General features: G+C 46.6%; 2 protein-coding genes across 2 annotated transcripts; both read right to left on the bottom strand.

The window, feature by feature from the left end:
• Positions 1–1,329: 1,329 nt before the first annotated feature.
• On the bottom strand, positions 1,330–8,251 carry ANKK1 (ankyrin repeat and kinase domain containing 1). Its single transcript, XM_034069614.1, has 8 exons — positions 7,988–8,251; positions 6,068–6,362; positions 5,497–5,648; positions 4,867–4,916; positions 4,621–4,776; positions 4,238–4,356; positions 3,609–3,654; positions 1,330–3,247 (listed from the first exon to the last, which is right to left on the bottom strand). The coding sequence occupies exons 1-8, from the start codon at positions 8,173–8,175 to the stop codon at positions 1,902–1,904; spliced, it is 2,352 nt and encodes a 783-aa protein (XP_033925505.1). The 5' UTR covers positions 8,176–8,251; the 3' UTR covers positions 1,330–1,901.
• A 2,376-nt stretch (positions 8,252–10,627) lies between these two features.
• LOC115945557 (mucin-6-like) lies at positions 10,628–19,362 on the bottom strand. The gene is made up of 6 exons (XM_034069622.1): positions 19,305–19,362; positions 13,711–18,178; positions 12,921–13,157; positions 11,988–12,141; positions 11,263–11,392; positions 10,628–10,779 (listed from the first exon to the last, which is right to left on the bottom strand). Exons 1-6 carry the CDS (start codon positions 19,360–19,362, stop codon positions 10,628–10,630), a joined length of 5,199 nt encoding a protein of 1,732 aa, XP_033925513.1.
• Positions 19,363–19,565: the final 203 nt, after the last annotated feature.

The raw sequence follows: 19,565 nt of genomic DNA, 5'->3' as shown, positions 1-19,565 counted from the left end.
TGGGACCTGAAGTGCACTGCATGCACGAATAGACTTCTATTTCTTTATCTGTAAAGGATAAAAAACAACACTTCCTAAAGCAATGACTCCCAGCTAATAACACCCATCAGGAAAGACACATCTTTCCCCCTGCAGAGCTCTGGATTACTTGCTTACAGGGCAGCATCATTTCAGTTAGGATGATGAAAGAAAGGCACATTCTGGAAGCACTTAGCAAATCATGGTAGGACTGTAATAAGCTGCACAAAAGTGCTACTTACTGCAACAAAAGAATCAAACCCATGAAGGCTGTATGTTCTCCAGAGAAGTAATGAAGCTCTAGAACACCTTCCTGATGGAGATCCAGAATTACTTCCCAGCACAGACATGACTTAAGCTTTGACCTGAAAATAGCTCATTCTTCTGTGTATCAACTGTTCAGTAAAGACTTCTTTGGGGCTAGAAAGTCTCCTTTGCTCTCCAGCCAGCACACTGAGTGACCTATGCTACTACCTAACTTAGTGCTGAGCAGTTTCCCTGATTCTCCACCTCTAAAAAAACCCCACAAAAAAGACCAGATATAAAAATAGGATACATTCCTCACAAAGCCTGTTGTACTCATCAACATACACATCACCAATATACACAGAAACATGTTTTCAGCAGGAAAAGATTGAACTTAAAGCATTTATTTCCACATACCTTCACTGCTGCTTCCCAGGAAACCCCCATCTCACAGCAACAACTACAGAAAAGCTCTTCCAGATTAGCCTTTAAGTTAGTATCTACAGCTGACTTTTATAACCCCCACCCATTTGTTTCCTCAGACTAATTATCTGCTAATGTTCCCAGCTGCTCACTGCTCTTAAAAACCCCACAAACATAAACACCCCCCAAAAAAACCCCAAAAGAAACAAACTCCCCCAAAAACTACAAAAAAACCCCACAAACAAAAAATCAATCCCAAACCCCCCCACAAAACAAAAACACAAAACCAGAACATAAACCAAACCCTCAGAGGGGTAGGAGGATTTGAGAAACTGCTTTTCTAAGTAGGAGCTGTTTCGAGCAGTCTATGGAACTCCCACAGCAGCATTTTGTAGTTCAGACTGGAGGTTAGTGGTAGCCCTCATGGGAAAAGGATTCAGAACTGAATCCACTTTTGGAATCATCCTTAGAGCCACCTTTCTAATGACAGCCTCAAGTGTTTAAAGTCTGAAGTGTGAAAGTGGTCACTAATAGGAATTCTTAGGAAAAGAGCTATAGGTTCTTTTCCTCTGAAAGGATGGAGTGGGATTTTTCTGGAATTTCCATTCATTTAATGACATCCATTTAAATACACTCAAGTAGTGATTTTTCTTCCTTGTTTTATTTTGTCTTTCAAAAACAAGCTGTCAGAAAACCTGACACAATGCTGTACCATATCCTTAGCATCTATTTCCAGCAGCAGGTGAGAATCTCATGATTGAATTCCCACATGTGCCAAGGCCATTTTACACCCATTTGCTCTGTAGGAAAACATAGAATAAAAGCAATAAAATCTGTGCAAGACTTGTATGTATGGGTTGCTGTGCACAGTTTCAGCATTGCCCATGTGAAAAGGGAGTACATATAGCAATTTCCATCTCTGCACAGTATTAAAACAGGAAAGCATTGCCTAAAGCCATCATCACCAAGCCCAAATGTTCTACAAGCTTGATCAGATTCTGGAAAATAATTTGTCAGCTCATTTCTTCAGCCCCATTTTCTTTTATTCTTTAAGTGTTCATGCTCATAAACTTTCTATTAAAAAAAAAGGGAAAAAGAAAAAAAAAGAGGAAGGAAAAAAGTATTTCCCTGTAATCACCAGGTGATAAGATATGATAGTTTAAATCATAGCAATTGATATTGGAAACCTCAAGTCATAAATGCCAGACTTGAACCTACAAATCTGTCCTTCCTGAAACAAATTTAGGTCTTGAAATCTTAGCATCATTCACCACGGTCCTATTCCCTGATTTATTCATCGAGTCCTTGCCTTGAAGCAGAGTAATGATGTTTTCTCTCTGATGTCTGATTGCCAACTGGAGGGCTGTACAGCCAGTGATATCTTCCACATCAAGCAGAGCACCAGCCTTAATCAAGGTCTTTATAATGGCCATATTCCCCTTGAGAACAGCAAGGTGCAAGGGTGTCCAACCCACTTTGTTCTTAGCATTAACATCTGCCTTGCACTCCAGAAGATTGATGACAGTCAAAAAGGAGCCCCTCTGGACTGCAAAATGGAGAGGGGTCCACTCTGACTTCTCAGCAATGTTGGGATCTGCCCCACATCTCAATAGCTCACAGACTACCGGCTCATCACTGTAGCGAGTGGCCAAGTGAAGTGGTGTCCAGTCCATGCTTCCTTTGGCATTCAGTTTGGCGTGGCTGTCCTTTAGCAGGTGGATGATTTCAATGTGTCCTTTGAAAGAAGCCAGGTGCAGGGGAGTCCAGCCTTTGTCTGTCCTTAGCTCCACATTAGCTCCGTATTTGATGAGTTTCTCACAGATGAGATACTTCCCCCTCACCACAGCCAGGTGCAGGGCACTGTAATGATTTTGATCCAGGCTATTGACAGAGGTCCCGTTCTTCAGCAAATACTGGACTACCCTGAACTTCCCTCTCTCCACAGCAACATGAAGAGGGGTTCTGTGGTTCTTCTGCTTCTTCTCCAGGTCTGCTCCTTGACTGGCCAGCAGTTTCACCAAGCTGAAATGTCCAAAGCAAGCTGCCACATGAAGGGCAGTTTTGCCATCAGACTCCTGGGTGTTGGAGTCAGCCTGGCGAGACAGCAGTACTCGGGCCACATTCTCAAAGTTGTTCTGTGATGCCAAGTGCAGAGGGGTCCATCCATCGTGCTCTTGAGCATTTACCTGCGCCTGGTGGTCCAGCAAGAGGCGTACGATTCTGTCATCCCCATTCTGAGCAGCAAAGTGAAGAGGTGTCCAGCCATCCTCATCAGGCATATTGATGTCTGCACCATGCTCTATTAGAACTGAGCAGATCTCCGGCAACCTCTTCTGAACAGCCATAATGAGTGCGGTGTAGCCACAGACCGCCCGGCTGTTCACATTGGCTTTACAGCTCAGGAGAAACTTCACCTTTTCCACATTCCCCTGGATCACCATGAGGTGAAGTAATGTGAGGCCATTTTCATCCACTCTACAGATTTCCTCAGACAGGATGTCCTCTGGGCTTTCAATCTCACTGTAAGAAGGTGGGAGATGAACCTCTTGATTGTCAGTGTCTACGAGGAGGGGAAACAAAATAGGAGAGAGTAAGACCAAGTGAAATAGCTTGGTGTGCACACAATGGGAGGGAGAGCATGTGACTCTTCATAGTTTGAAATGAAATAAAAGTCATTTTAGAGCTAAAGCATATGAAGTGAGACAAGACTGCTACATGCAGTCTCTCAGAAAGCAGCAAGACATTTGGCTTCTCCCTCATGTGAATTATATCTATTGTTTTCTGTAGAGCTCATTTCCCTTAGCTTAAAAAGAAGTCACTCACATAGGAAAATTTCCTTAGTCACATCCTTGTCACTGGAGAGCTAGGAAATAGGCTTCATCTTCTTTATTTTTGAACTATAAAGAAAGTTTCCTACTTACCACCACTCCTGGTGTCTTGGGGGAAGGTGAATTCTTCTTTGTTACTCTCATTTCATGAAAGAGAAAAGAAAAAGCCATAAACCAAAGTTGCTTATTTGCATCCTACAATGTTTGCACATAGTTCTTCTTTGCTCCTGCTCTAGGATTTTGTATTATCATTCCAGTGGGTTTTATCCAACACTGTTATCACATCCAAAACTCAGCACAGCAAATCATGACACTAACAGGAATGTGGGAGACTGAAAATCATCGCTGGGTATCAATGAGATTTCCCTCTTACTCATTTGCTCCCAAACATACATATATTCTACATCCTCATTGCAGCATGTGCACATGGCATCATCCCAGCTAGTCATTTTGTTTGATGCACAGAAACCACCCCACCTCCTCCATCCTCTGTACTCAGGCTTCTTGTCTCTTGCTGACTATACAACTAGGCAAAACCTCAAAACAGCAACAGTTCACACCTGCTACTTCACCCTGTATGCAGCTGACTTCTAGGCACAATTACACTCTAGTAGCTGGGTTAAATTGTTCCTATCCTGAAACCTGATTTTTGTTTCTTAGCCAGAGAAACCCAGGGGAGGACTCAGGGCATTTCCTGAGTGGCACAGAGAAGCCTTCCTTACCTGCTGCTTCCCAGAGATGGCAGGCTTGTGGGACATCTTCCTAACAAGGCGCTCATTCTCTGGATCTACCACAAGGCTTTGTATCAATGACAGCAGCATGTCTGTTTCTACAGGGATATCTACCAGAGCAGATACACTGTTAATTGTGCAGACTACACAGATATTCAGAACCCAGTCAACACCCAAGGCTGTGGAATTCTTCCACATAGCCTCTCTATGGGAAGGAAGGAAAGAGGGGGAAAGAGGATGTGTTGACAGCAAATAGGTACCAAGCATTTCCTAGACCACAGGCAATTTAACTGCCACAGAGTTATATGTGAGTTTATCCCCCACTTGTTAATCCATGCAGCTGACCCCTGGCTAACATGTATCACATCAGTTACCTGTAAAGCTTGGCCTTTGCTTAGGGTCTTGGTCCCAACATCTCTTCATCAAGTCAATCATCTGCTGGCATTCTCCTGGCCAGTCATCATTGATGGGCTCTAGGCAGGGCCTCTTCCCTGCTGCAACCTTGACTATAATGGCCATCATGTTAGCTCCTGTAAAAGAGCAACATGCACTGGGCTTTTTCTCTGTGAAGATGGTTGTAATAAGTAAGTGCAGAGCATGTAAGAAGTGTTTATATTTACCTGCATAAGGTTTCTTCTGCATAAGTACCTCCCAAATGACAATTCCAAAGCTGCAGGCAATGGGAGATCATGAGCAATAGCTCCCATGTGTACACAAACATAAAGTTCACTTTTTATGTTCCTGAGAAATGGGGAAACTGGGAAAGAACTTCTTCAGGATGGAAGAATTTCATCCCCACACCAAAAGGACATGAAGTTATGAATCATTACAAACATCTCTGATGCCCCAGCAAAAGTGTTGGTGTAGTGAAGGAGTGAGTGACTTAGAGTATTTCCTGTGGAAGTCAGACTCCTGTGGCCTTTTCTTCCACTGTACCACTTTGGATGTTTGAGCTCTTGATTAATGCAAGTTCATGTGTCCACAAAAACCCTCCTTTGTTTCTTGTCTTGGTTTACAGTGTAGTGCAATGACTAAGGAGCCAATGAATTTCCAGACCATGGATATGCATAAATACATAGAAGTGGTCTGCAAAACACTTTGGCAAAAAGGAAAACAGTAAACTTGAAACCTTTTCTGCACCTGTTACTGACCAAAATGAAGCTGAATACCAAAGTGGACAAGCAATTTCACACTGTGTAAGAGTCAGGTGCCAGCCCTGGGTGCCCTCTGAAGAGCAAGGCAGCCCTTACCTGTATACATCATATTTGATTCCTGGCGGCTTACTGTTCTGGAGGAACATTTCAGGGGGGATGTAGCTCAAAGTGCCTCTCAAAGCAGAGCTTTCAATATATTGCATTCGGCTCGACTGCTCCATCCATTTTGATAGCCCAAAGTCTGAGATCTGCAAGCAGATTAAAAAATGAGAGCCTTCCCTCTAATGCTCACAATCTCACATTCCTTGTATTAGCTGATATATAACTCCATCCTTTGTGATCAGGGATCTGAGGAGCTAGCTAGCAGCTGGAATTTACTAAACCCTTATAAAACTCGAGTCAGTCCTTTCCTCTGAGTACAGCAGATCAGCATTTCCTCCTCAGCTGGAGCCTTAAGTTCCCAGTTCTGGCACAGGCTGTCCATATAGTCTTGAGAATAACACATAATTTGTTTACCAGTTTATTCTTATAAGCCCCACTGGTCAATCTTTCACTGAGTGCTCCTGAAGAACCCAACTTAGTAAGATTCTGGACTCATTTGTCAAAAATAACCTTTCTATTATTTGAGAGATAACCTGTCCCTACAAACACGGCATTAAGGTCATACCTTGACGTGCATATTCCCATCTAGGAGAATGTTCCCTGGTTTTAGATCTAAGTGCAGCAAAGGAGGTGTCATGCTATGCAGGAAATTCATAGCCAAGCCCATCTCATGAATAACCCGGAATTTGAGCTGCCACGACATTTTGTGAGTGGGAAGAATCTTCTCCAAGGACCCTCTTGCCATATATTCCATCACTATCCCTAAGGGGCTCTTGCAGACCCCATAGATAGTGACAATGTGCTGGAATTTGATCTTCTCCATCTTTGTTGCCTCTTCCATTAGACAGTTCATACTGGTCCTGGAAGAGTAAAAAATAGGTTTAAAAAAGTGGTACTAAGAAATGGTATCAGTCTATTCACAGGCTAAGCTGTTGTACAGTAGCTTATGATTCCCTGAAAGCGATGTCAGGAGCAGGCACAGCATAGTGAGCTGTGCCTTTTCCATACACATGTCCACAGGGTAGCCGCAGTGATAGCCTGCACCTACTTACAGGCAGCCAGGATCCAATGACACACTAACCTGCTGAGCTTGAGGCTTGTACAGCCAGAGGGCATGCCCTGGCCATTCCTATTCCTATGCCTCCACCTGCATGGTCAATCTGGTCCCAGAGGGAGTCTAGACATGTTTGTCCATTGTTGCCAGTTTTGGCAGACTTGCTTCGCTAAATCTTTACATTCCCCAACCTGCTGAACAACTTGTGGTGCCCAGAGCGTGCTGAAAGGAGCCAAGCAGTGAAGTGCCAAAGCTTCATTCAAAAAGTGCACCATGGGAACACATCTGAGCCTGCAACAACATCACACCAGGCTTTTAAACATAGCTCAGTTAAGCAAATCCTTCTGCAAGACTTCCTCTAGCAGGCTCCCCATGGTAAGGTGTACACCTCTGTAGGGAGGAATCTCAGGTAGTGTCATTCCCACTGTGGGAGAAGGGTTTAACACAAGAGACAGTTGCAACTTCCCCAGCCCAGGAAATGGATGAGCACAGAGAAAGAAGTACCAAGACACATCACTTTTACAAGCCCACACACAGGAGTGCAAGGGACTTTCAAAAGCTCCCCTGAAACTCTTTCCCCCTTTGCCCCCCTTCCCAGACAACTGTGCTGCTGTGCCTTGTTTGGTTCTCCAAACCACAGCGTGGCCTGGAAGCTTTCAGTTTTGATTCTGGGGCTTGTACTTAGTGCTCACAGAGAAACCAGAACCTTTTTGTAATGCATGTGAGAGAGCTCATGACAGATTCATACACCGTGCACTCAGAGATGCTCTCTGTGGGTATGTGTGCACTGGGCAAACTGGCACTGAAGGTCTGCCTCTCACATGTGGAAACCTTCTAAAGCCAATAGAAACAGGCACTGAGAACTATTCACCCAGGTGCACAGGACAACAGGAGCAATGCTGACCCTTTCTAGAAGAAAGGAAGGATATGGACAGATGAGAGACAGAGCAAGAAGTAAACTGAAGGTGCAGCTGCACCTCTGGGAGGTGAGGCAAGTGAGGGAGCTCACCAAACCCAGCCGGAAATTCTCTGTCCCTCAGCTTTAGATCTGGTGACTTTTATGACTAATTTAGCTTGACAGATACCCATTAGTCCCTATGTCCAGCAAAAGCTTCTAATAAGTTATCAGGCTGCTTTTATCCACATGCCCATGTTAAGTTTAAAACAACTACTTCAGCCTCCAGATTTCAACACTAATTGCTCTGAATAAGTGCCCCTTTCCCACTTGCACATGCATGTACACACAGGAGAGAAAGACAGAAACAAGTCACTAGATCACCAGTGTTTTTTCCACTCCCTTTGGCCACCAAAAGTTTGACTTCCCAGGAAGAAGCAGCCATGTGAAGATTCCCTTCAAAGCTTTAGCACCAGAACATGCTGTATGGCTCTAATAGACAGCTTGAACTGCTGAGCTAGAAGAGACACAGTTACCTCTCCATGCTGGAGTCCTGCAGCAGGTACGGAGAGCATTTCAGTGCATAAACTGTTCTCCACTTCTTGTGCTTGACCTGGTACACGTGCCCAAAGCCTCCACTGGCCACTTTAACCCAGTCTTCTTCAAAATCCGCCTTGTTAAAGACAGTTAAGCTGCCCAGTTGCCGGTCTCTTTCTGGAGTCATGACAGAACAGGCAGCCTGGCTGTCTGCCTCCTGCTAAGCAGGATCACAGAAGAATAAAGGACCTCTTCCTGCTTCTGACTTGCAGAGGGAGGTAGGGAGTTACCTGAGATGAGCCATGTTACCTACTGCCAAGAGGCGGATCCTAAACGTCGCTCCATTTGGTATGCAGAGGAGCTCCATTGCTTAGTTCCAGGCACACAGCCAGGCTGCTGCCCAGAGCTTTTCCAGCCCGGGTGTATGTCTAGGTTTCCATAAAGCTACCCTTCTCCTCCACTTGAGCACTGCGTGGGCTGTAGTGTGACTGCAGCCCCGGTGACAGGGATGTCCCTTTGCTCAGGGCCTTTCTTCAGCCCGCTGCTTCTCTTGCCTTGCAGTTCCACACAAGGGACCAACCTCTGTTTAACCTTCTCCTCCCGGGGCTGCTGCCAAGGAACAGGGGAGCCTTTGCCAACTCCTCCGCCCGGTGGACCGGGGGGCGGCCGCCCCGGAGCAACATCCCTGCCTTTCTTTGTCCGGAGTCCTGGGACTGAGACAGAGACCGAGCGGAGCAGGGCACGGGAGGCGGGTGGGATGGGAGCAGATGAAGGGTGGTCAGCGGCGCTTGTCCGCCTCAAGAGTGCGCAGCTGGCAGCCTGTGTGGGGTGAGCGCCCCGCCAGCGGGGTGCGGGTCAGGGTGCCCCTGAATGGGAGAGAGGGAGCCCCCGAGGGCCTTGGGGACCAGGGCCGCCCCCTCCAGCCGCTGCTTTGCACGCCCAGCAGCGTGTGCCCAGGGTGCCGTCTGCGAGCGCGTCCAGCGCCGGCGGAGCTTCGGAACCCCGCTCCGGTGAGAAAAGGCGATTGCCGAGGTGTTGGGGGGGGGGGGGGGGGGGGGCGGTAGGGAGTGTGATGGGCAGTGTGATGGGCAGTGTGTGCTGCGGCGCCGGACCAGCGGCGGAGGAGTCCGTCGAGTGTGGAAGGAGCAGCGGGGAAAGAGCGAGCGAGGATGGGAGCGGAAGAACGGGAAGAACGGGCGAGAGAACGCGGTTGTGAGCAGAAACCGTCCTGCACCAGCTGCTGCCGCTGCCCTTTCCCCAGCTCTTCACTGAGGCGGGTACCCAATAAAGAGCTTTCTCCACCCGTCTCTTGTCCCTTTGGCTCCTTTCCTGCCCCAGTCTGCTTTAAGGGATGCAGCACAGTTCCAGTGCACAAGTGATTTTAACCCTCAGCAGCCACTGGTTTGTTTTCTCTGTGTGGGTCCCGGGTGGTTGCAAAGGGAAGCTCTGTGGTATCCGGTGGTGGTTTCCAGAGACAAGTTTGGTGGTAGGGTGGTGTTGCTGTCGGAGTGGTTTATGCTGGTTCATAGGGCAAGGGGTGGCAATGTGCAAGCTGTTACAGGCAGAGCTGGGGGTGCAGGGGGTGTGCAATCAGACTGAGCAGTGCACAGAGCAAATTGGGGCAGGGTTTCTGAGTGCAGGCAAGGTCTCAGCCCTTGCTGACCATCTGAACCTGCATCATTGTGCATTTTGAGGCTGGGGAGGGCCACCGATGATGGCAGCATTGCCATTCGCTTCAGAAAAGCTTGTGCTTGCCCTTGGTGAGTGCCAGCAAGTGGGAGTAGAGGTGACAGGTGCCTGGGCCAGGAGCAGCTTCACACTTGATGGGCAATTCTTAGGGAGCACCTGCAATGCTGTGCACAAGGTGAGCCCTAAAAACTCGTGGTGTGGATGCTCAGTCCCCATGGGAGGATGGCGAGGTTTGGATTGCCCAGAGCAGTCCAATTTCAGACTAGGAATAAACACTTTTTGCATTCTTAACTGTCTTCCACTACGTGGATTTTACTAACAGGCAGTTAGAGGAAACTTGCTTCCACTGAAAGCAAGAAAATAGTAACAGTGAGTATAGCAAAAGGATAAAGGGACTCAGCTCCTTAAACTGTAAAGATGAGCAACTGGGTTCTCATCCCCATGTTCAATTAATACACATGGAGTTTGTAATGTTTCCTAAAGATCCACTCTCCTTGATGGCATGGCTCCAGTCCACAGTACTTTATTTTACATGACTCTCTTGCACCCTGTCTGTTTTCCCATTTCTATGAACACTGTCTGCTGGTAATGACACATACTGCATTTTAAGCTCTGTTCTCCCTTATAGCTGGACCACTACTACAATTATTTCTCTGCACTTGGTGGACTTATAGAAACATAAAATCAACTAGGTTGGAAAAGACCTTTAAGATCATCACATCCAGACATTGCCCTAAGACTGCCAAGCCCACCACTAAAGCATATCACTGAGGGCCTCATTTACACCGTTTCTGAACACTTCCAGGGATGGTGATTCCAGAAGGAAAGGAAGGAGAGACATGCTTAAAGTGATAGGCTATCTTGTTCCCTGGGTCAGCAGCAAAAGCATTGCTTTTCTGATCATTGTAGCAGCAGTGTGGGATCTGCAGGACTAGTCAGCTGCTCATGGTTCACAAGCCATGGACTTCTCCAAACTCTGCATAGTGTACGTGTTTGGTTTTCTGTCTATGATGCAGCCAAAGGCTTATGAAAGCACTGCCCAAGACAGCAAAGCCAGTAAGGGATCCCAGCAGGATGGGTACCAGCATTGCAGAATCAGGTCCTGGAAATAAAGAAAGTCAAGCAGTGAAGAGTTTTAAGAGAGGGAGGGAGAAGAAAGAGAAGGTGCAACTCCAATTCATCTCTATTCTCTTGATGGAAAGAGTTAGCATCTCTCAATTATTTTAATGACATTCCTCATTCTCAGTCTGTGTGTCCCACCAAAATACTTTAATGTGCAGGAAACAGCTAGAGGACATTCTGCCTTATTTTTCTCTTCTCTCCTCTTTCTAAAGCTTTATTTCCTCCAGAGGATGCATTTGGCTGTGTCTCCTGCATGAAAGTCTACTGGATCTGATACTGATTAACCACCATGTTTGGGATTTAGGAAGGCCAAAACAAAGGTGATGAGATGTTGGGATATAATCTAGTCATGGCTATCAATAAAGTTGCTCAGAGTGTGCTGGTTTTCTTACAGCAGGAAAAGTCAAACAGAAACTTCTGCAGAAAGAGATATAGAGAGGCAAGGAAAAACCAGGAGACCCACCTTCCACAGGTTCATATAGAAACCTGTCCTTCACTTGCAAAACAGGGCCCAATGAGATCAGGTTGTGCAGGTTTCCATAGCTGTTCCTGTCACTTGGCTGCAGAAGCGGCTCCACACTTCCAAAGCAGTCCTGGGAAAGACATATGAAAAACACCTCAAAGTGTACTTACTCCCAGTGCCTGAGCAGAACCTGCTGCACCAGAGACTGTGCACAGCCCAGAGCAACCACTGCTGACCGGAGCAGGCCTCCTCAGGCTGTCTTTGTCCAGCTTTGCTATCAGTCCTAAAACTGAGTTGCCTAATGCTTGGACCAGCCAATATGTAAATGTCTCTTCATCTTCCATATCCCAGACCCAGTACAACTGAGCCCTTTCATGTAGTTCTACAACTCAAAATTATCTAGATCTGCTGAACCTTTTCCTTGTGAGTCTCCTATAAGGTTGCTGCTTGCATATTTATTTATATGCTTCTTATGCTGATTATGTGTCAACTGAAAATAAATCACTGTGAGCTCAGCCAGCTTAATTGGGAGTAGAAATTCAGCTGGGGCTTTAGGAGACAGGGAGTATGCAGGAGATGACTGGGAAAGAACTGTATGAAATGGAAGCAGGTGACGCTCTGTAATCTACCATCAAGATTATTTACTGAATGGACTGGACTTGCTGGAAGCACCAAGTCTTTCCAAAAGTTCTTTAGCCCCATGAGAACAGACCTATCCTACGTACCTCTTCACATCCCATGCCATGCAGACACACATTAAGCTCACAGTGCAAATAGGCCACTGAGTGATTCAGCATCTGGAACAGCTGGATGGTGAAGCTAGCAGCTCTGGATTTACTGCTCTGTTGTAATTGGATGTGTCTGCATTCAAATGGCAACCTGGCAAGGACAAATGGTAAACAGTAGCAAATTCAAACTGTCCCCAGCTAAGAGCAGGGAAGCTGCCCCTGTCCCTGCTGTGGAAGCATAGTCCTAGAGCAGCAGAATTGTTTCTTGCAGGCTGACTTTGCTGCAGTCATTAAAGTAGCTGCTGTAGGGTGATAATCATTACCCAACCTAGACAAATTCAGAAGCATTGCAGAGATGATTTCCTGCTATAGCCAATATGGGCAAATCAGAAAGCTCTTTTTCTGATTACAATAGTGCATAGCATTTCTAATGCACATTTCATGTCCCAGTGGCTTTACAAATATTAACTAATGAATCCTCTGATTTCCCTTTGCTCAACCCAGACAAGTTAGGCATGAATAGCTGCAAAATGCTGGTGGAGAAACGAAAGCCTGTGGGGAACCCTGCCTCCCACCTTTGGGCTGCTCTGCTGTCCCCTAGCAGGAGGTGTAAGGAGGATGCTGGTGTTTATCACAGTATGACATGGAGAAGCAGAATGGATTATTTACATACATCAAAAAGTGATGATAGAACTTTTCCCCTGAGGGTTCTTTGTCCTGTCAAGCCCTTGGTATTAAATACAAGACAGTTTAGGGAGCTGAGTAGTCTCAGATTCATTCTTACTGCCTTCAGCTTACTCTGAACTCTAAAGAGATCAGACTGCAGCCATAGGATACAACAGAGAGTGTCCTTTAAGGATCAGCCCATTCCCAGCCCAGGCCCAAGGACAGGAGCAAAGCTATGCCCAGCTCTGCAGCTCCATGTCTGACCTGTGGAACAAGCAGCAGATTGCACCTGGTCCTCTTGGGCTGGTGGAAGGAGTCACACAGCATGACCGGATCTGGAGCACGGGCTGGCTGCTGTTACTCTGCACAGTGATTAAAGCCAGGAAAGTCTCTTGGGAAGGCACCGACGCATCTTCAGGGCCTGCTTCTGCAACAGGGTGCAAGCTCATCTGCACAGTGTAGTTCCCGGAGCCGCAGACATCATCACTCACAACTGCAAGGCTTTAGGGAAACAGGGAAAGAAAGCTGAGGCCCAGCTAGGCTCCACAGCCTGCTAGGAATAAACCAGCATTAGAGTGAGTTTCCTCAGTGAAACCAAACAGTAAGTTGAAGTGAATGAGCAACATGGAGACCCTGGCATGACAGCCTCCCATGGTCAGAACCACCTCCTGCCTCTGCAGTCAAATCATTTTAAATGAGGGGAACCTGGGATTTCACTGTGTGGGAAGTTCTACCTTGTTTGCCAGTGAGTTTGATCACTTGAGCAACATCAAATGTTCCCACTTGCACAACTGCATGTAGATTGTTTTGGGGAGAAAAGGCAGAGAGTTGAAGGCCATTCTGAGAAAGAAAACTAGGTCTGGAGGACAGTATTAATATCCACAATGTGAAAAGACTTTTGTTTGTTGTTCTGATGCACTCATTCTGAACAAAGTGTTTCTAAACCCACAGTACAGAGGACCCGTGTTACTGAGCCCCTGGAGCAATTTGGGTACTCCCTCTTTCCTTAAATTACAGCATAAATACACAAGAGCAACTACACTGAGATTATTACCCATTCAAAACAGTGGCATCTGGCTGCAGAACACTCCTCTGGTGTGAGTCACTCAGCAGTGCAGGGGGCTCTGGATGCAGCAGTGTTAGAACAGTTACTAAACCTTCAGCTGCTTCTTCTGTTACTTCAGTTGTTCTGAACATCTCCTCTGAGTCTGTGTTCAAAAACAACCTCTCAGATTGTTCAGTGTTTGCTACCAAACCCTGTGAAGAATATGAGGGGTTCTCTGGGGTTGGAAGCAACTGGGTTAGATCTCTGTCTAGAAGCATCTCAGCAGCAGCATCAGTTACTTGACCAAAGACAGCTGACTGGTTAATAACAGTGTTCACAAGCTTATCAGCAGAGACAGGAAATACTTTTGTTGTAGATGACCCAGTGCTGGGATGACCAATCTCATGCTCAGTGTTATCTTCCAGTGATACCTTCTCCAAAGGGTGTTGTGGTGATGCCTTATGTGATGAGGACAAGGGTGCCTGAGTGGGCAGCTGACTAGTGGTGACTGCATGTCCTTTCACTAACATATCCTCACCCTTCCCCATTGATGTAGAGACCACAGCTGATTTGTTCACTCTGGCAATTGTAGGCAGCACCATGATTGGATCAGATTGGATAGTTGATGTTGGCAGGTGAATCACTGTTTTGTTCACAAGTGAAGAGGTGCTATAATCACCCTTAGACACAGAGAGAGAAGTCACTGCTAATGGAGGCTGTGATGTGGTCTGTGTCAATTCAGGCTGTCTCTTAAGAGCAGTAGTAAATCCTGCAGATACAGATGGTTGCACCGGAGTTAAAACTACCTTATTCCCAAGAACTGCTGTGGGGAGTTGCTGTGCCCTTGTGTTAAACGTGGCTGACGGAGACACACTTGTTCCCAAGAATTTACCAGTTCCTATTTTTCTTGCATGTGTGGTGATTTCTGTTGGCTTTGTATTTTCTCCTGTGTTGGCCAATTTAGCAGGGGCCTGATGGATGTGGTCACTTTTCATGGCTGATAGCAGGGGAGCATATGCAGACACAGGTGAAGGAGGGCTTGCAGGAGGGCTGGCATACATCCTTGGGTGGGTAATCGTAGCCAGAAGTTTCCCAGAAAATGTTGGTTTTGTTTGTAGCTTTGTTGAAAATGGGGTATGCTCTGGTGCCATTGGTGGTCTCTCTGTCATTACAAAGTGCTTAGGCACAATGGGAGTAAATGCCAAAGGTTTAGGAAGGTCAGGTTGTACAGAAGTGGTGTGGGTTTGTGCTGCTTCGGTATGCACAGTGACTCCTCCTGAAGTGCTGCCCACTGCTGAACCTCTGGGACCATTCCCAGCTGGAAGTGTTGAGGGAGCTGACGATGTGCTGGGTGGAAACTGAGCTTGTGATGGAAGCCCTTGGAGTGACTCAGTACTTAGGAGGCTTTGCAACATAGACTGCAAAGGCATGATGCCTGTAGACACCTTTAATGGGTTCTTCGTGGCTCGAGCTGAGTGCAAGGGCAAACACTCCAAGCACTGTGGATGGACAGAGGAAGATGTGGTCACTAAGCCTTGGTGATGGCCAGCGGTTTGCAGCAGTGGTTTCTTACTGGGCTGAACCTGACCTACAGTCCTTGTAACAGTAAAGGGAGGTTGGGCAAGTGTTTGAAAACCAGGGTGTCCCTTTGCTGACAGTAAAGCAATTGCAGAAGAAGAATGTGGCTTTTCAGCTGTGAAAAATACTTCAGGGGAAATATGGGGTCTATGCTGTGCGGACACAACTACTGGTGGTGCAGTGGAGGTGAAAGGCTCTGCTAACTTACCCTTATGTAAAAGCAAATCAGTTGCCTTGGTTGCCTGGGCACTGAGAACAGGTACCTGTGTTTCTCCAGGCAGCCTGTGTGGATGTGTGGCCTGCACTGTAGTGCTACCCCTCATCTGTGGGTCAAGCAGATGATTTGATGCTGAGGTAACAGCTTGAAACAAAGTAGTGGTGGTTGTATAATTAGGATAAATTAGTGCTGGCTGAGAAGTTACTTTTGTTTTCTCTCTTTGTTGGCTAGATGGAGTGAAGAGATTAGTTTCAGGCCTCAAAAGCTTACTAGTGGGATAAGAAGAACTAGTTTTCATTGGGATATCATGGCTGCTTTCAGGAGTACCCAAACTCACATCTTGCTTGTTTGTGAACAAGAGGGCAGGTTTGTGGCCATCTTCACCCTCAGGAGAGGGCACCAGCTGAAAATCTGGTCTGTCAGTGGGCAAAAGGATAAATACAGGCTTAACTAGAATTAAGCTAGAAGGACTCAGATATTGTAAGTTTGCAAGGTTCAGCACTGAAGAATTTGATGCTGCCAGGATTTGCTGAATGGAAAGCAGACCCCCCACACTAGCATTTGGGAGTTGTGTAGGTAAAGGGGAATCTTGCATGGGCTGAAGGCATATCATGCCATTACTGCTTTTAAGCAGAAAAGACAAGTATGGGGATGATGGTAGCATTCTGAGTTGATCATCTCTAAAAGCACTGAGGTTTTTGGTAGCTGCATTATGTGGCATGTTGGACTGCTGCACTGCTGCTGCTTGTGCCAGATATGCTGGGATCTCACCAGGAACACTTGGCACCACTGGTTCAGGATTGGCTGTTGTTGTTTTGGACTGGCCTCCCTGTGCATAGAGCGAGGACAGTTCTGAAGCAAAAGGTGCCACGCTGCCAGCTTGCTGGATCTGGGAAGCTGGAGGGGCAAAGCTGTGAGGAACAGCTTTGTGGTTCCTGTTGTCATGCAGTCCAGATGGACTGGGGACTGGGATGGCTTGTGTCCCTGGGGGAGAACCAGTTTTACCTAGCTGCAGTGAGAGACTTTCCTTTCTTTTGGAGTCTTCCACTGTGCTCATCTGCAGCATCACAGGGAAGGCTTCCTGAGATAGAGGATGGGCAGAAACGCCTTGAAGCTGAGGCCCAGAACCAGTAGACATGGATGAAGTTGTTCTGTGGAGTTCTTTCTCAGCAGAGCGGGGTATGCCCATTAGCTGCAATGCAGCGTAAGTAGGAAAAGATGTACGAGGCGGCTGAAGTCCTGCATGAACAGCATTGGAAGTGCTCACAGGTTGAAGGGCTGTATTAGCAAAGGTAGGTGTACCTGGAAAGGGTGTAGATGTTATTACTTTTGGCTCTTTGGTAGTTTGGGAAAGCTTTAATGTGGAAATCCATGACTGACTTAATGAGAATGAATTCACAGAAGCCTGTGGGCTCTCAGGGGATCTGGGTTGTTCAGGTTTACTTGTCACAGGCTGCTGATCAGTTTGTCTTTGCAACACTGGAACTGCAATTTCTTGAGAGCTCCTGTTGGGTTTTTGGGAAACATGTTTAGTGCAGTTGAGAGTCAGGGACAAAGAGTGAGGCTGTTGTCTATCAGTTGTGCTAATGGACCCTTGAAACGGAGATGGAAGTAAGTCATCATGAGCTAGAGCTTCCAGGTGCACCAGTAATGAAGAAGATACGGTGCCTTGTGTCTGAAGAGCAGGCAACTGGGTTGGGTGACCAGAAGCATTTATTACAGCTGTTGTTGAGTTTCTGGCTTTACTACCTGCTGTTTCTTGCCTCAGAGATAAAATAGGGGGAAACTGAACAGCACGTGTCTGTGTCATTCTGGAATAGACTGCATCAAGCTCTCCCGAACCTGGCTTTTGTAGGGATGAGGAAGTTGTAGCTTCAGCATTCACACTCTGAGTCTTCAGGTGTGCAGGTGTCACACCAGCTTTGCTGTCAGGCTGGGCTTGTGGATTTGTGTCTCTTGGCCTTTTGCTGGTGGGAGGAGTTCCTGTTGGTAACCAGTGCACCCTCGCACTTTCAAGAGCAATCTTAACTCCTGTGGGAAATGGGGACGTTGCCATTTCTTTTCTCGGAGGATACACATTTACTGTTGAAGTCAGAAGAGATGGTTTAGGACTTGGCACCTCCATCTGCTGTGTAACACGAATGGAAGAGGGAGCTTTAATCTCCGGAGAGTCTTCATGTGTCTGCCCACTGAGAAAGGGCTGGGGGAGCCCACTGCTAGAGCTGGTAGGGTTGCAAGCAGCTTCTGTAGTATTTCCTGGTTTTCCTTGCAGTGACCTGTCTGGCTGTTCCAGATGTGGGGTAGCCTGTGGGCCTTGCGTGGAGACCTGGATGCTTGTGCTACTCAAGAGCTTGCTAGGAAATGCGTGTCCATCCCGGAGTTCTGAAGCTGCTGCTTCTGTGTGTGGTTTCTCAGGCTCCCCTAAGTTTCTAACCAGCTCCTTGGACAGTGCATCTGCTCTTCTTGCAGCTGGCTCTGCATGGACAGGGATGAAGTCAGATGTCACTTCATCGGTGGGCTCAGCTGCTGGACTCTGAAAATCGAAAGTTGCCTCATCTGAGTTACCTTCTGTAGTGGAAAACACTTTGCTGGACACTGGGATGCTCTCAGCTCGTGGTTGGGCTTCTCCGGGAAAGCTCAGGCCGAAAGCTTCACTGACATGATGCTCACTCCAGGAGGCACCTAGCAGACAGGAAACAAGCCCTTTGCCTATTCAGTTGCACTTGAACTTTCAACAGCTTGCAGCAGCACTTTGCAACAGGCTGAGTGGGAGGGAAGCAGAAAGTTAGGTGGGCACTGGCTCTGTTCAGAACCATACAGGAGGGAGAACAGGCAGCTCTGGCACTGCCATTCTTATAGCCAGCTGTTGTAAGTCTGATTCTCTGCTCTTTATATTCAGTGTCATATGAAGGATGACATTTCATACTTCTGCCATTTTATAAAGCATTAATCAGCCAGAGAAGAACCCTTTATCTTAACTGTACAAAGATATCAATGACAACTGAAAATGCAATGAGAATGAAACCCCTCAAGTTGCCTGAGGACAGACAAAGCAAGATTAATATATACGTGAATGAGCTCACTCACGTGGCTCTCCTTAACCGCTCTTCCTCCTCCAGTATACCTGTCCTGATGAGTTTCCTGATGCATACTGGGTGACCATCAGGAAAAAGCCTGTTTGTTTTGTGTAAGCGGCATAAAGCAGACAGAACATAGAAACTTCTCTACTTTTAACTTCTCAAATCAATATCAAAAGCAGAGACCTTGTAATTTAAAGAGGCAGACCTGTGGTTTGAAAGGGTATTGTTCTATCCATACATGTTACTTACTTTCCTCTCTTCACATTCAGAAGGTTGCCATTCCCAAGTATGCTTTCCAAACCAAGGACTAAAATGTGAATCTACATCTCTCTAAAAACTTTAAGCATTTTGCTTTAGGCATCTGCCAGAAAATACATGTACCTAGAAGCTAAAAAGCGATTTCGTATTTAAGCTGTTCCCAGCTTTTTAAGGTGCTTTCCCCCACCTGAGACAATATATACACTGGGGAACGGACTGTCTCTCAGCTCAGCTAAATAGCACAGCACTGTCCTGATCTGGGGCTGCTAAAACTCCCACAACACAAACCACTTAAACTAAATCTTGAGCCTTTATAGCACAGCTGCACAGAGGGAAGCTGTTCCTTCATCTTGTTGTTACACACCCGACACTGATGGCACAATATTTACCATAGTTTTTCTACCCACTGATAACAGAGAAAAGAAGGCAGAAAGAGAGCAACTGAGATTAGAACAAAACACATTACTCACCAGCTAAATCCAATAGTCCAGCTGCAACCAGAATAAAGGTGGGGAATTTCCCCTGCATCTTGTGCAGCAGCTCTGGAGTCATCACAGTTACACTATGTTCAGATAGGAAGCGGCTTGCAGAAGAGTCACTGCTGCCTTTCAGCCATGGGCATTTGCTGTGTTTGTTTTGGGAGGGCAGTGTTGGGTTACTTTATAAGAGCTTAGGGCAGACAGCAACCAATAATGTGCTAAAAATAACAAAAAAAGAAAAAGCCTGCACCA

This window comes from Melopsittacus undulatus, chromosome 15 (assembly GCF_012275295.1).
Source record: "Melopsittacus undulatus isolate bMelUnd1 chromosome 15, bMelUnd1.mat.Z, whole genome shotgun sequence".
Lineage (NCBI taxonomy): Eukaryota > Metazoa > Chordata > Aves > Psittaciformes > Psittaculidae > Melopsittacus > Melopsittacus undulatus.
Note: the sequence above shows the minus strand (reverse complement) of the source record. Positions and strands in the feature narration are given on the sequence as shown.